The sequence below is a fragment of the Xenopus laevis genome, chromosome 6L, assembly GCF_017654675.1.
Source record: "Xenopus laevis strain J_2021 chromosome 6L, Xenopus_laevis_v10.1, whole genome shotgun sequence".
In the NCBI taxonomy this organism is placed as follows: Eukaryota; Metazoa; Chordata; class Amphibia; order Anura; family Pipidae; genus Xenopus; species Xenopus laevis.
The window spans coordinates 110822866-110839574 of record NC_054381.1 but is presented as its reverse complement, the minus strand read 5'-3'; the positions used below and the strand labels follow the sequence as shown (position 1 = coordinate 110839574).

Below are 16709 nucleotides of genomic sequence, written 5' to 3'. Positions count from 1 at the left end.
AAGAGGCTGTGCTCTATAAGGCCTGGGGGGAACAGGCTGTGCTCTATAAGGCCTGTGGGAACAGGCTGTGCTTTAGAAGGCCTGGGGGAACAGGCTGTGCTCTATAAGGCCTGGGGGAACAGGCTGTGCTTTATAAGGCCTGTGGGAACAGGCTGTGCTTTATAAGGCCTGGGGGAACAGGCTGTGCTCTATAAGCAAGGGTTAGAAAGGGATAGAAATGAAAGGATAGTTGAGCATGTAGTCTGTGATGTCATTAGAGGGGTACCGCTGGTGGCTTGTGACAGGCCACTAGCTATGCCCACCCCTATCCCGCCTCTGATAACATCACAGATAATGATAAAGCCTGGAGTTCACAGGCTGTGCTTTATTAAACTTTAAGGAAAGGGTTAACATGGGAAGAGATGGTGGTAGTGTAACAAGGGAAGGTGGGGGATTTTTTTTGTTTTTTTTGTTTTTTTTTTTAAACTTTTAACTTAAAAAGTGCAAAGCTGTGAACATTAAAAAAAAAGGCTGCATAAGTTGGTAATGGCGTAGAAAGCACTTGGGAATATTAAATGCAGCTGTAAGTGCTTTCTGCGGTGATGTTGGCCACAGTGCTACTAACCTGCAAGATGGTACATTTTGGGAGGAGCACCTTTTCTAGTGTTGTAATTGTAAGGTAGAGCAGGACAGTAAGATGTAATTAACAGTATTTGCTCACCTTTGCTGTTGTCAGAATGTTATACATTACCAGATATGCAGGATGAAGCAGTAGAGGTGCTAGTGGTGTTCTGATGGAATGTTGCACTGTACTTGGATGGGATGACTCTGAAAAAGATACATTTTCTGTCAAGTACAGTGGGTAGAAAGTCATATTCTTAGGTGGTCTAGTCTTACACATTAGGTCCATTAGGAAATAGAGATTTCAGAACCATAGTCTAATCTAACCTATTGGTCCCTAGAAATATCATCTCCGTTTTAAACTTTACCTTGCCGACGGCACAGCTATTCATTACTCCAGCCAGCTCGGGTCCACGTAATTGAACCCCTTGAGCATACGGGTCTCGCTGGGGTCCTCTTTTGGGAATGAAATGTATTTCTTGATGAACCCCGTGGCTGATTCCTATGAGAAATAATAAAAATACATGGTCATACAACAATTATTCCCTCCAGTTTTGTCGAAGTATGGGAATCACACGCTGTAGGCAGAATAACTGCATTTAAGATTTATTAAATTTCCACACAACATGTTTCGGGCACCAAGGCCCTTTATCAAGTGTCTTGGTGCCCGAAAACATGTTGTGTGGAAATTTAATAAATGTTAAATGCAGTTATTCTGCCTACAGCGTGTGATTCCCATACTTCAACAAAACTGTGATTTATCAGAGGAGGCCAGGGACGGAGCTTCCAGGGAAACACATAGTCTGGCTATACTAAAAGTGCGGCTAATGAGTGTAAACCTACTATAGAGACAATTATTCCCTCCAGCCATGGTGGTATTTAACATTTTACATTGCCATTTAACAGACTGATTCCCTGATCCCCCCAAAAAAGCTGTGTGTTTTGTCTAAACACATGCAATGTAAAACTACTGCAAATAGGATTAGTAAAGCAAATCTGGTGCAAAACATTAAAGAACACTGGAGCCACTGCAAGAATAGCTACAGTACTGCTCTGGTAGTGGCTTTAAGTGTGGAGAGGTTCTGATTCCCTTCTGGGTGAATGTGATCACAGCTATGCACTTACATGACTTGGTTTTATAGGAGGCTTTAATTTTCTTTTCTCCACATTTGACCAATCGAGAGTGGAAAAAAATGGATGATCCCGGATGTTGCCATTCACCCCAAGGCGTTGGTCGGCCTTCTTCTTCAAGAGCTAAAGCAAATAATGAACATTTATTTAATAATATATTGCACATATTTTTCTACCATTCATTCAGTAAAACATTTCCATATAAAATTCTATAATTGTTCCTAGGTTATGCCTTGTGACCTTGGTTGGTATCCAGAATAACATCAAGTACCAGAAGAGCTCTGCACATAAGGGCCTGGCAGATAAAACCTGGTAAAAACCAGCAGAGATCTAATGCCACTAGCTCTCCTTATAATGGTGCTTAAGGCTACTCAGCAGACTAAACCTTTCGTTCTTGCCTTACGTCATCACTTACTACTGAATTTTGCTCTCACACCATCCCCTCACTCATGAATGCCCATCATAGGGTGACCTTCTTCTAGAGACTTTTCACCCCAGGCTGTAAATGCACTTTTTTTCCTTCCACACTTAATAGCACACTAGCTAGAAGCTATACCAGTGAGGGTCATCTGACTAATGGAAACAATTTTATTATTCCTACAACAGGCCACACATTGATGCTTCCTATGCCAACGTTCCTCCATAACAAATAAACTAAATACCTTTAAACCCATTCTGCTATATCAAAAACAAAAAGCATTTTTAGACCTTTATATTAAAGGGGATGTTCATCTTTGAGTTAACTTTTAGTATGATGTAGAGATTGATATTCTGAGACAATTTGCAATTGGTATTCATTTTTCATTTGTGGTTTTTGAGATATTTGGCTTTTTATTCAGCAGCTCTCCAGAGATTTCAGCCGTCTGGTTGCTAGGGTCCGAATTATCTTAGCAACCATGCAATGATTTGAACAAGAAACTGGAATATGAATAGGAGGGGGCTTGGATAGAAAGATGAATAATACTAAGTAGCAATAACAATACAAAAATAATGAAGACCACTTGAAAAGTTACTTCAAATTAGCTATTCTATAACATACTGAAGGTTAACTTAAAGGTGAAGCATCCCTTTAATAGTAGAGTTTACTTTGTTTTCTGTTAATTTATTTTTATAAAAAGTGAAAACTCAATAAAAAAAATGTTAAAAAAATAGTAGCATTTACTAAATGTTTATTCTGATTTTACTTACCTGTTTTATGAGGTCACGCAGTTTGGTAGAAAGGGAGTCTGGATATTCAGGCTCTCTGTTGATAATGCTTTCTACCTGTTGTTTCAAGTTGCCCTTCGGTGAGAATGGTAACCTATTGGTGGCCATTTCGTACAAGATGACTCCTAAAGACCACCAGTCAGCTCCAGCGTCGTATTGCTCCTCTAATAAAACCTTGACAACAAATAACAGATTAGTTACCAAAAGTTCTCTTACTGAGAACCCTGATTACCATATAAGATTGCAGAATGGACAAACTGATGCTTGAATGAAGGTCAATAAAGTTAAAGTAGATACTGTATATAAATGTAATTACCCAGGATGGGCTGAAGGATTAGCTGGCTTTGGCAGTCCAATAAGCTCAGAGTGGGCCAAGTGGTAGAGCAACACATCAGCGTCATTTAAAATAATAAGAAATATTGTGTAAATGTACAGGAACTGAGATTCTCACCTGTGGTGCCGTGTATCCTGGTGTTCCGTAATAGTCGCACCGTGTTTTTGCTCCATACATACCGGTGCAGACAAGGCCAAAATCACCGATCTTCACATGGCCCTGTTCATCCAGCAATATGTTCTCTGGTTTGAGGTCACTGTAAGACACACATGGTACAGTTTATATTAGAATGATGTCCAGAAACACATTATAAATAGTGAAGGACTTGGGAGAGAATTTAGATTTTACTTACCGATGAACGATCCCATTCTCGTGCAGGAACTGTATACCCACCACTAGTTCTGAAGCATAAAACCTTTTAGAAAAAAGAAAACGCAAATTACTTTGTAGTCCCGTCTCATACCATTTAATTTATGCTTGAGCAGTGTTTCTGTGTTGTACTCCAGTCTCTAGTAGCATGCAGGGCCGCCTTCAGAAATCACAGGGCCCTGTACGGCAACATTTTCTGGGCCCCATGGTCCCCGCCCACCCTCAAGCCCCACCCCATATCTCGACCACCCCACAGTCAAAAGGCAACACAGATATCAGAGCTAAATCATTAAAAACCCCTAAGCTATAAAAAGCCATTGGTGGCCAGCCCCCCCCCACATGTTATAAAAAGCCATTCGTGATCAGGGCCCGCCCTGCAAGTAAAAAATAAAAATTGATGGCCTGGCCCCCCCACCCACAAGTTATAAAAAGCCATTAGTGATCATGGGCCCCCGGCAAGTAAAAAAAAATTGATGGCCTGTCCCCCCATCAAGTTATAAAAAGCCATTGGTGGCCTCCTTTAAGTTAGAAAAAAAGCTTTGTAGCCTGGGCCCCCCTTAGACATAAAACCCTGTGGGCACGGGACAACTATCCCCCCTGTGTCCCCCTGATGGCGGCCCTGCTAGCATGTTACTTATAGTGTTATGTGACTGGTAGATATCCATTGTATTTTAGGTACTTCTGTCTCAAGGAGCTTGCTACTTACAACACTTGCTTGTTATTCAGACGTCCTTGGTCCTGGATGATGTTCTCCAGTGTTCCGCCACTGACGTACTCCAGGGCTAGCAGAATTAGTGACTGGTTATAAAAACAGAAAGGAGAAGGTGAAGCATAGAAATGGATAGGACAAAATAGGAACATGATCATTTTAATCATTTAATACAAAAACATACAACAGCATAATAATTACAACAAATTAAGATAACTCCAGGTTAGACAGAACACAATACACTAATATTAATAGCAGTATTGGTTCCACAACTCATTCTCAGCATTCTAGATTATAATAATGGGCAGGGGTTCAAAGTTGGGGTCTCCCTGGAATTTTATTTTCTGGGCCTCTGCACATAAATCCAGCCACACATACTCATGGGTCACCTGTGACCCCCCAACAAACATACTCATGGGTCACCCATTAACTCCCACCACACATACTCATGGGTCACTTGGGAGCCCCCTGCCACACATACTACAGAGGAAGCCAACTCCCACTGAGCCCCTTATACCCATGGCCACCGATACTGGTATAGGGTCCTGCTATACTTTCTTAGCTGAATGAAACTACAGAGAAGGGTGCACGTATATGTGTTTTTTTTGCATATAGTAGAGACCTCAGGATAGGCTGCTATATATATATATATAGGTCTCTACAACTGTAGTAGCTTCACATTCACTAACAAGGTGGCAAGGCTTTGTGTAAATACAAATATGCCATATGAAATACTTTTATTATCAGCATAATATGTGCAAAAAGCAGACAGACCCTAGCAGAGCTCACTACCCTGTACCTTAGTTTGGAATGTTGCCATTGCCCCGCATAGAAATGGGCATCTGCTAGCAGTCTGGAGAACCGATGCCTCTCGTCTGACATATTTGAAATCTTCCTCCCGCTGCTTCTCGATGATCTTGATTGCAGTTAGTTGGTTCTTGATTTTATATGATGCCAACACCACCTGGGAAAGAAGAACGTAAACAGTGTCAGACTGGGACACCAGAAACCCTTAGAACAGGGGCCCACCCAAAAACCTTTCGACCAGGGGCCCACTCTTAGTATTAATTTCTTCCTTTCCTTACTCAACCTCTATTCTTCTATTCTCTTTTCTTTACATACTATTACTTATTATTGCATCTATTTAGCCTCTTTTTTCCCATAGAAATAGCGAAATGGCCATGAAATAAGCCAAATGTTTATAAGCAGGAGGGCCCACTGACACCTTGGCCCACCGGGAGTTTTCCTGGTATCCCGGTGGGCCAGTCCGACACTGAGCGTAAAGGAATTAAATATTACTGTGTCTCTTATATGGACAATAGTGACTGTAGCTCCACTCATATTGGCAATTCAATAAAGGATGAGCCATGAAATATTCAGTATTTTCATTTTATCCTAATAGCCCCATATTTTTGTACTGGCAATAATGTGACAGTCAAAGGAGACAGGATAGGATACAGCAACATGATACAGACAGTTTTTTAAAAGGTAAATTGAAAAGTCATGTGTGTGCCTGCCTTGGACTGACCATCCTAGGAATGAAGATTGGGGTGTCCTTTAGATAAGGGAAAATATTGTCTACAGCAAATATAGCACATGTACTTCCACTGATCAGAGAAGAGTTTACATGTTACATTTACTTGCTTAATTCTCTTGTGATTTCTGTCTCCTTTTGGTTTCATTCCAGATCATTACAATAGATTTTCCCATAGAAGCTCATCACTCACCTTGCCAAAGTTGCCTTCTCCTAGTTCTTTAATAAGGCTGTAATTTTTAATATCGAGGTACTGCGATGTTTTGGCGTCCTCTCTAACGTTCTCTTTTCCTCCTAGGGGATTTGTAAAAAAGACAATGTAACTCAATTCATCCAATAAAGATACATAGAATGTTATGCTAAATAATTATGATGTCCTTATTTTTAAGGTGCAGTCTTCATGTCCCATGATTAATACATATCAAGGGTCCCTATTACAGTGGTATATTCCCAAATCAGCCACCAGGTACAGCATGGGGTCAAGTTGAAAAAAAACTATAATTTTATAGTAGGCCCCCAGGGAAACAAAACATTATTTAAAGACCATTTAATTGTAAATTGCAATAAAGAATGGGCACATTTGCACCTGGGCAGTAACCCATGGCAACCAATCAGATGATTGCTCTCACTGTTCAACCTACAGCTGGATGAAAAAAAGCTAATCACTGATTGGTTCCTAAGGGTTACTGTCCAGGTGCAAATTTACCCTTTATAAATGACCCCCACTGTGAGCTATCTATCCATTGATGCAGTGATCTTAATGGCATGTCTAGGGTTAAAGGGGTGGTTTACCTTTGAGTTAACTTTTAGTATGTTATATAATGATCAATTCTAAGCAACTTTTCAATTGGTCTTCAGTATTTATTTTTATTGTTTTGTAATTATTTTCCTTCTTCTTCTGACACTTTCCAGCTTTCAAATGGGGGTCACTGACCCCATCTAAAAATTAAATGCTCTGTATAGCTACACATTTATTGTTACTGCTACTTCTGATTACTCGTCTTCAGGCCCTCCTATTCATATTCCTGTCTCATTCTAATCAATGCATGGTTGCTACGTTATATTGAACCCTGGCAACCAGTTTGCAGAAATTGCAAACTGCAGAGCTGTTGAATAAAAAGTTACATAACTCAAAACCCACAAATAATAAAAGATAAAAAACAATTACAAATTGTCTCAGAATATCACTTTCTACATCATACTAAAGGTTAACTCAAAGGTGACCAACCCCTTTAGTGGAGTGCTCATTGGCCATTTCAAGTAAGGGCTCGGGTTAAAATGTACCATATGAATGACAACTGAATGACTGGGTGTGTGTGGAGCATTTTTTTGAGTTGAACAAGTCCAACATCAATATCTTTCACATTTTTTTCTCCTTACCAGCTGGGCTCTGCTCTGGACTTCTTGATCTTTTCCTTCGTAGGGGATATTGCTTTCGATCTCCATCTCTGCAAATTTGTTTATTCTTCTTTTCTCCTGCTAAAAAAAAAATGTTACTTTGTGGCTCTTAAATCACTAATTTAATCAGGGACTCATTTATCACTTTTGCCCATGTAATGCACATGATATGGCTGTTTTATGTGCAACATAGGTGCTAAATTCTACTGGTACAGTTACCGATAGCAACCAATAAAATAATTGAATTCATTTTTGACTTGTCGTATCCAGCTCACAGCTTATTGTGGACCAGGCTTGGACTGCCAGTGCCCTCAGGCCCGGATTTGTGGAGAGGCCACCAAGGCCCGGGCCTAGGGCAGCAGGATTTTAGGGGGCGGCATGCTGCCCAACCACACCCACATTGGGTCAGAAACACTGGGGATGAGCAGGAGATATGATAGTTTTTTAAATCTCCCGTGCGCCAATTCCTATTGCTCCTGTCCTGATGATGAAAACATCAGCAAATAAATGGGAGTGGATGTGGGCAATGAACGAAACCAGGCCTAGAGGTGCCTCCTATGTAAATCCAGCCCTGAAATCTCTATTTCACAGTTCCCTGATCATCAGTGGAAGAAGGAAATCAATCAAAGATGGCCGTCTGTTCCACTGTGGAATACACGGACATCTTTAGAAGTTTCAGCTAGACAGGGAAGGCAAAGAGAGATAAGTAGCATTGGGAAAAGAAGAGAAGTTTGCGGTATTCTGTTTGGGTGAGGTAATCTATGCATTGATGCAATGATCTTACTGGAAAATATATCGGAAAGATGCTTTCAATTACTGAGCCTGTGGGGATCTGTTTTTGGGCTGAGCACCCCTTTAAGTCCTACATCAATATCTTTCAAGTTTTGTTCTCCTTACCAGCTGGGTTCTCCTCCGGACTTCTTGATCTTTTACTTCTCCGTGGATATTGCTTGAGACGTTCTAGGCAAATCCTTAAACTCTTCAGTTTTATCTTTTCTCCTGCTAAAAGAATAAAAATCACTTAAACAATAGCGGGGGGTGCTGGGAAGGTACCTGTTAAAGTATCTTCTGCCTACCCCTAGTGCTTGTTCATTGCCCACTATTACTCTTGCCTCCCTCCCATCTGTCACTTTCCCTTCCCCTCTGTCACTTTCCCCTCTCCTTTGTCGCTCTCCCCTCTCATCTGTCACTCTCCCCTCCTTATGTCACTCCCCACTCCCTTGCCTCTGTTGCTCTCCCCTCAGGGGGGGAGCCGGGGAGCTGGCCTGGTTGCCTAGGGCACATGGACGGCTTGGCCTGGCCCTGGACTCATTTATCGGCAATGTGCAAAAAATGTGTGCAAAAAGCACTCGTTATTTAAGGTGCAGATTTTTCAACGGGTCAAACTGAAAATTCAAAAATTTTAATTTTCTAGTTTTTTTTATGGCCAAAATGGTCAAATTCGACTAGGAGGTTATTCAAATTCAATTCGAGTCAAGTCAATGGGAGAGGTCCATGGATTATTTTGGAGTTGTTTGCAGCCTTCCTGACATTCAAGTTTTTTTCAATTCAATTCGAATTTAAAATAAATTCCGATTGGTCGAATTTTGAGTTCATGGGAATTTAGGGGAGTTTTTAAAAACTCACATGAATTCAAAATTTCAACCTTTGATAAATGGGCCTCCCCATGTTGCAGCTGCCAGCACCACACACTGAACTTCAGCGCTAAGGGGCACAAGTTTATGTTCTTGCTCCTAGGATTTTTATAAATCTCCAAGTGTGAAAATGTTCTTTCTCATTAGTGATGTTATTTGGAAAACTGGTGAGTGACAAGCCCAAGCATATGGGGGGGGGGTGGATGCTTATATACAGTAAATGCCAGAGGTTATTAGCACCCAAAATATATTATATAACATGAGAGACAGCAGACACAGGAACCCCAGATGCATTTTATACAATCAGAGGCAGCAGAGAACATATATATATCTGGTCACTGGCACAACAATTACATTATATACAGTACAAAGCAATGGTTACTGCCACCCCAATAATGTTACCTACAGTGAGACCCAGTGGTACATTAAAGGGCATATTTATCAAGGGTCGAATTCCAAATTGAAAAAACTTCGAAATTCGAATTCAAACCAAAATTAAGTCAAAGGTTTTTTTTGGGTTGAATAAGTCTGTTTTCGATTGAATAGGTCCATATTCGGCCGAATTCAAATTGTACGAATCGAAAGAATAGCGCATTCGATTCAAAGTTTTTCCCCAAAAAAACTTAGATTTTTCAAAGTCCACAAATTGACTCCAAATAGGTTCTAGGAGGACCCCATAGGCTAAAACACGAATTCGGCAGGTTTTAGATGGCGAATGGTCGAAGTCGAATTTTGAAAAAAATTAAAAAATTTGAATATCTAAATTTCCATATTCGAATTTTTGATTTTTTTTCAAATTTGAATCGAATTTGGGCTATTCCCTAGCCGAAATACACAAAAAATGGCTCAAAATTTGAATTTTTTTCATTTGAAAATTCACCTCAACCTTTGATAAATTTGATAAATCTGCCCCTAAATACAGTCAAAGGCAGCTGGCACAGGTACCCCAAGCACTTTATGGTGCCAACATATACTGGCTACAAAGAGCATTATACCCAATAAAGGCTCCTCCTATTCATATTCCTGTCTCATTCAAATCAATGCATAGTTGTTAGGGTATTTTGAACCTTAGCAACCAGTTTGCAGAAATTGCAAACTGCAGAGCTGCTGAATAAAAAGCTAAATAACTCAAAAACCACAACTGATAAAAAACTAAAACCAATTGCAAATTGTCTCAGAATATCACTTTCTACATCATACTAAAAGTTAACTCAAAGGTGAACAAACCCTTTAGTGGAGTGCTCATTGGTCATTTCTGCAGTGATATTACCAGCATGGCGGGGGTTAAAGTTTACAATAAATTACCATACAACCATTGAAATTTTAATGCAAAAAAAAAAATAAATAAATAAATAAATAAATATATATATATATATATATATATAGTATATTAGAAAGATGCTTTGAAAATACTGAGCCTTTGGGGATCTGTTTTGGGTTGAGCACCCCTTTAAGTCCTACATCAATAAGTCCTACATCAATATCTTTCAAGTTTTGTTCTCCTTACCAGCTGGTTTCTCCTCCGGACTTCTCTGTCTTTTTCTTCTCAGAGGATATTGCTTTAGATGTTCTAGGCAAATCCTTAAATTCTTCTGTTTTATCTTTTGTCCTGCTAAAAAAATAAAAATCACTTTGTAATTTAGTCAGGGACTCATTCAGGGCCGGAACTAGGGGTGGGCAGAAGAAGCACCTGCCTAGGGTGCAATGACAGGGGGTGCTGGGCTTCTGCCTTCCCCTAGTGCATATTCACTGCCCACTGTCACTCTTACCTCCCTCCCATCTGTCCCTTTCACCTCCCCTCTGTCCCACTCTCCTCCCTATGTTACTCTCCACTCCCTCCCTCTGTTGTTCTCCCCTTGCTTGTCTAAGGGGGGAGTGAGGTAGCTAGCTGGGTTGCCTGAAGGTGGCCATACACAGAGAGATCCGCTCGTATGGTAATGTCGCCAAACAAGCGGAAGCGGAACTCTCCCCGATATGCCCACCTTGAGGTGGGCAATATCGGGCTGATCTGATCGAGGGCCCTAGGGCCCAACGATCGGATCCTAACGATAGCTAATGGGCGGTCGGATAGCGGGACCGCATCAATGAACAGATGAGGCCACAATCCGATGGGATTTTTAGTCCCGTCCGATCGACATCTGGCTGACTTTCAGCCAAATATCGATCGGGGAAGCACGTCGGAGGGCCCCATACACGGGCCAATTAGCTGCCAACTCGGTCTATTTGCAGCTTTTATCGGCCTGTGTATGGCCACCTTATGGCACCTGCTCGGCTTGGCCTGGCCCTGGACTCACTTATCCGCAATGTGCAAAAAATTTGTGCATAGAGCATTTGTTGTATAAATGTTGTAGCTGCCAGCACCACACGCTGCACTCTGGGTACAATTGATCTGGAAACGAGTTTGAAGGGGCACAAGTTTCTATTCTTGCCTCTGCTCCTAGGGTTTTCATAGATAAAGTGTGAAAATGTTATTTCCAATGGTTGGAAAACTGTTGAGTGACAATTTGATCCTGAGTTGTAGCGGATAGTTCGCCTAAACGGCAAGTAACAGCTTCAGCCTAAGTGGCTACTGCCAGCCAAAGCATATGTGGGAGTGGATCCTTTCCCATATCATACAGTAAATGCCAGAGGTTATTAGCACCCAAAATATACTATATAACATGAGAGGCAGCAGACGGGCAACCTAAATGCATTTTATACAATCAGAGGCAGCAGTGAACATTATATATAGGGAGAGGCTGTGGTTACTGTGACAACAATTACATTATATACAGTACAAAGCAATGGTTACTACCACCCCAATAATGTTACCTACAGTGAGACCCAGAGGTACATTAAATACAGTCAAAGGCAGTTGGCACAGGTACCTCAAGTACTTGGTGCCAACAGATACTGGCTCCAAAGTGCATTATACTCATTGAAAGGGAGCGTAAACTGGTACCCAACATATATTGTATACAGTAAACATTATATACAGACACACATAGAAACCTACATATAGTCATACAGTGGTGCCTCTAAAACTATATTAAACATTAAAAGCCAATGGTTTTTGCCCAAGCAATATATGTTGCCAACAGACACTGGCTCCATAGGGCATTATACACATTGGAAATGCATAGTAGCACTCTAAATATGTTATATACAGTAAACATCATATACAGGTACTCATAGTACCCTACATATATTCATTTAGTAGTGTCTCATGCTCAACTACTACATTAAGCACAGGGAAAGACAGTTGGCACAGCTGCCCCAAGCACATTACACTCTGGCAACCAACAGACGCTGGCAACATTAATGCACTGGAAGGGACGGCATAGTGGTAGCTAAAAAATGTTGTATACAGTATACATTATATACAGGCACTCATACTACCCTACATATAGTCATATAGTGGTGCCTCAACTATAAGTCAACAATTATTGCCCAAGTAATTTATGGTGCCAACAGACACTGGCACCATTGGGCATTATACACATTGGAAGAGGAGTCTGCCACTCTAAATATATTGTATACAATACACATTATATACAGATATGCATAGTACCATTCATGTAGTGGTGCCTCAACTATATTAAACATAAAAAGTCAATGGTGTTTGCCTTCCAAGAACATTACATACAGTGAAACGTAGAGGATATACACTCCCCATGCTTTTTATATAAAATGAGAGGTGGGGGCACAGACACCCAAGTTAACAGATGAGTTAAATATGATTAAATAAAACTAAAAGGTTGAGCTTGATGGACGTGTGTCTTTTTTCAACTTACTATGTTACTATGAGTTACAGGTTATATAATTATATTCTTAAAGCAATATATTTTGTGTTTCATCTCCTTACTAGCTGAGTCCTCCACTGGTCTCTCAGATCTTCTCCTCTTCTCCTCCATTTTCCTTCTTTTCCAAGGATGTTCTTTCTTCTTCTTATTTCTTCTTCTTCTGCTGCTGCTTTCTCCTTCCTCCGCACTACAAACTCACTTTTCTGCTCAGATCTCTTCTTCTGTCGCTCTAATCTCCAAAAACTCTCTCCAACTCACACACGCTGCTGTAATCACTGCACTGGCTAAATGACAGTTATGACAGTTAGCTCCTGAGAGCTGGTGTCTGAGTGGCATGTGCCAGTTGAGCCTGAGCAGCAATTGAAAAGTATACACAACACAGAATGGTAAACCTTTGTTCTTCAGGGAATTCTTTCTAAACTTTGTGAATGAGTAAAACTCACAAATACCCAGGTAGAATCCAATATCCTCTTACCTGCCACTCATTATAGCCATTTATCACATATAGCTCTTTATGGGATATTGCCCTATGAAAGTCTTCACCTTTATCTTTTCCAGCTGATGGATATTATAACTCACACTTTATCTTCCTTCTTCATGTAATGATTATTAACCACAAGCAGGATAGGCCATATAAATCTACAATTCACCAATATTGGATGAAATATGACTATAAAATCATTATAAAGAACAAATATAAGAAGGCTTGGCAAATTTTCTTTTGACGAATGCGATTTTCGTATGTGATACAATTCCCACACCGTGCTCGGATGCATCAGGCACAATTGAGGTGGGGCCACTCCCAGAGTGTCGGCCATAATGCAGGAATTCTTGTTAGAAAAAATTCTCAAGAAGCATGGCGATTTGCCTCTATGTAAAAGACCCTTAAAGATGCTTAAATTCTGGAAGAAAGCAATGCAAAAAATATAGTCAGCTACACTGATTTGTGCATATTGCCTGATGTTAGGCTCCTATGATAAAGTGCCAGGTGGCACAAAACACATAAGGCCAGCCTGTATGTCAGAGCCATTGTGGAGTACCAGCTCATATGCTGCTCCACAGAATGTATGGAGTATGGAATCATATTCTTTGAGGGACAGTGGATACTGTCATTATATACACTCTGGGTTCCTATATTATTAGGGGCAGAGAATAGAGTTATATGCGCACTGGATCCTACACCTTGAGGGACAGGGAACACTATGGACTCTGGAGGGGGCACTGTCATTGTATGAGCTCTGGGATAATACACCTTCAAAGAGGGAGAGGAGACACTCATATATGGGCCCTAGGTGTTAAAGGAGAAAGAAAGGTGCTCTTTACTTGGGGGTGCCAAAAGTTAGGCACCCCAAATGATTGTATTTACTTACTTCACTGCCCAGACAGTGCTCCTATCAGCAGAAAACTGCACCGGCCCGGGGTATTGTTTGATCATGCGGGTGCAAACTGGAGAGCTACTGAATACAAAGCTACATAATGCAAAAACCGAGAAAAATTAAACCCAACTGCATTGCCGAGGACCAGGAAGGTGGCTGGCGATGATAAATCTCATCCTTATTCCTAGGAAAATAGTTGAAGGTATAGGGAGGCCTAGCTTGCGGACAAGGAACTGTTATATTATGACAGATAAAAAGATAATAGGTTTTAATATTTTGAATTATTTGATTACATTTGAGTCTGTGGGAGATGACCTTCCTGTAATTTGGAGCTTTCTGGGCAACGGGATTCCAGATAATGGAGGTTTACTCATGGAAAACCATTTGTTTTTCATTACCCCAAACAAACACTCTACTCTTTAAGATGGGCTGTGTCCCACCGTTCCAGGCCAATTCAGGGCAGGACAGCCCCACAGTTTGAGAACCACTGCTCTACGCTGAAGGCATTTTCACAATTTAATACACCAGTCAGAGCATGCAGAAAATATAAACATAACTGAGCAGAGGAGTAACTACAGAGGAAGGGTTGCAGGTGGCCCAGCAACTTTTGGAGCCCTGCGAGGCCCTAATTAATGAGCAACTTTTGGGGTCCTGAATAGATCAACATTTTGGAGCCTTAAACTGAGTTTGCTGTGGGGCCCAGTAACACGTAGTTATGTCACTGTAACGGAGTACTAGTTTTGACCCACTGATTTCTCTTGAAACATTTATTTTTTGTTCATAGATTTGAAGGGACATTGGTTAAAAATTATATCAGTCCTAAAATAATCATACTTTCACATTTCTCTCTCTAGTTCTCCAGACTGATTACAGGTGTAAAAGAACACTTGAGTGAGGATCTTGCCTATGAGGGCCACAAAGTAATGCTAATATAGAGTGATTACTGTGCATTTTGTCTTGGCAGCCTGTATTACATTGTAAGCAGACATGAGAAGGTGGCCATAGTGCTGTTAAAAAGGACCAGCAACAACTTTGCTGTTACACTGCACTGGTAAAAAAAATTGTGTTTGCTGTAGAAACACACAGCAAGAATGAACTTATCTGCCTGGGAACCTCGCTCCTCTCATTTTGGACCTTCTCTGTGTGATCACTGCACCAGTTAGCTCCGTGTCCTTTTCTGTTCTACAATTCTGTTACCTCTAAGGATATTGACTTTGTGCGCTCCGATCCACAACAGAGCTCCTAATTTCCTTGTCCAACGCGTTTCACAGGCATTGGCCCACTTTCTCCATACCTGGGGTGTAAATAGTACTATCTATCTATATATCTAAACAAGTCCCAAAGGTGCACTCCGTTTCCTGTGTGAATGCCCAGGTGCCAGCAAACATGTAATGGTATATCTGCAGGAATAGCGACACTCACGGGACTCTTCTGAAGCTTATCAAATGTGATACTTTATTAGAGACTCAACGTTTCAATCGAGCACAGGGATCTTCGTCAGAAGAATACAGAACAAACACACATATATAGTTAATTCGTAGCAGCCACAATCTAATCCGGACTCTCTTGATTAAATTCAGGTGCAGGGTCAAAGGCAATACATATAAAATTCTTGAAAAGACCCACACTCCATTTTCTGAAAAAATCAAATTCTTTTTATTGTGTAGACGTACCCAACGTTTTGCCCCACATTGGGGCCTTTTTCAAGGATAGCTGTGTAAAAAAATCAGTGCATTTTATACCCATACACCCCCATTCCAAATGTGGCGCCAAAGATGACGTCATGCATTCCTAAGGTTATATATATATATATATATATACTGTATGTTACCATGAACCTATTTTGTAATTAATAGTTTCAAGTGGTTACATGTTGTTATCACTAGATGGCAGTGTTATAGTATATCCTTTGGGTGTTTTAGCTTGAAAACAGGCCATTTGTGGCCTGAACTGTCACTTTTTTGTTCAGAGTCTGAACTAAGTGGAGCAGTGCCGGGCCAATCCGACTGGACGCCCTAGGCAACCCGGTCGGCCACCGCGCTCCCCTCTGTGTTCGTGCTCGCGCGCACGCTCCCCTTTGTGTGCGTGCCCAAACGCACTGTGCACACAAATGCGCAAAGCACTGGAGGGGAAGGCAGGGGAGAGTGCCGGAGGTGAGAAGGAGGGGAAATCGCCAGAGAGGGAGGGGGTGTGCCAGTGAACAGCAAACATGGACTAGGGGTAGGTAGAAGACCGGTACCTGCCTAGCTCCCCCCTTTCATTGCGCCCTAGGCAGGTGCCTCTTCTGCCTACCCCTAGTTCCGGCCCTGAAGTGGAGATAAACGTTTTTAAAAGTAGTTTTGCTTTTATGGTCTTGTTCATCTAAGTTTTTTTTTTTGCAGGATGTATCTACCAAAATCTGCATATGACAATGGTCGTAGACAATAATGATATTTTCTATGAAGAATTGTGAATTTAGCCTAAAAGTAGAAAACACCACTTATAAAATCCTTGGAAAAAACACATTGCTGCAGACTTCACTCAAAAGCATGGCTTATTATTATCACCCCCACCCCCCAGATAGAATATAATAGTTTTGGAATATTTTGCTTGCATAGACTTCTTAAGCTTAGGGAATAGTGATGTGCAGTTCAGAT

General features: G+C 41.0%; 1 protein-coding gene and 1 long non-coding RNA gene across 2 annotated transcripts; both read right to left on the bottom strand.

Annotated features, from left to right (window-relative positions):
* Nucleotides 1-1713: 1713 nt before the first annotated feature.
* Nucleotides 1714-4507, bottom strand: LOC121394478 (protein kinase C delta type-like). Its single transcript, XM_041565634.1, has 5 exons — nucleotides 4347-4507; nucleotides 3624-3686; nucleotides 3389-3527; nucleotides 2920-3111; nucleotides 1714-1854 (listed from the first exon to the last, which is right to left on the bottom strand). Exons 1-5 carry the CDS (start codon nucleotides 4505-4507, stop codon nucleotides 1714-1716), a joined length of 696 nt encoding a protein of 231 aa, XP_041421568.1.
* Nucleotides 4508-5063: 556 nt separating this feature from the next.
* On the bottom strand, nucleotides 5064-8410 carry LOC121394875. The gene is made up of 4 exons (XR_005962057.1): nucleotides 8179-8410; nucleotides 7264-7362; nucleotides 6077-6177; nucleotides 5064-5313 (listed from the first exon to the last, which is right to left on the bottom strand). It is a non-coding gene; the product is annotated as an uncharacterized LOC121394875 (long non-coding RNA).
* Nucleotides 8411-16709: the final 8299 nt, after the last annotated feature.

Bases quoted from the DNA above. Each gene is read 5' to 3' on its own strand.
- LOC121394478 (XM_041565634.1), bottom strand. From the start codon at position 4,507: ATGATCATGTTCCTATTTTGTCCTATCCATTTCTATGCTTCACCTTCT. The intron at 3,687-4,346 runs GTAAGTAGCAAG...TTTTTCTAAAAG, and splicing joins CTGAATAACAAGCAAGTGTT to GTTTTATGCTTCAGAACTAG. The intron at 3,528-3,623 runs GTAAGTAAAATC...TGTGTCTTACAG, and splicing joins GAGAATGGGATCGTTCATCG to TGACCTCAAACCAGAGAACA.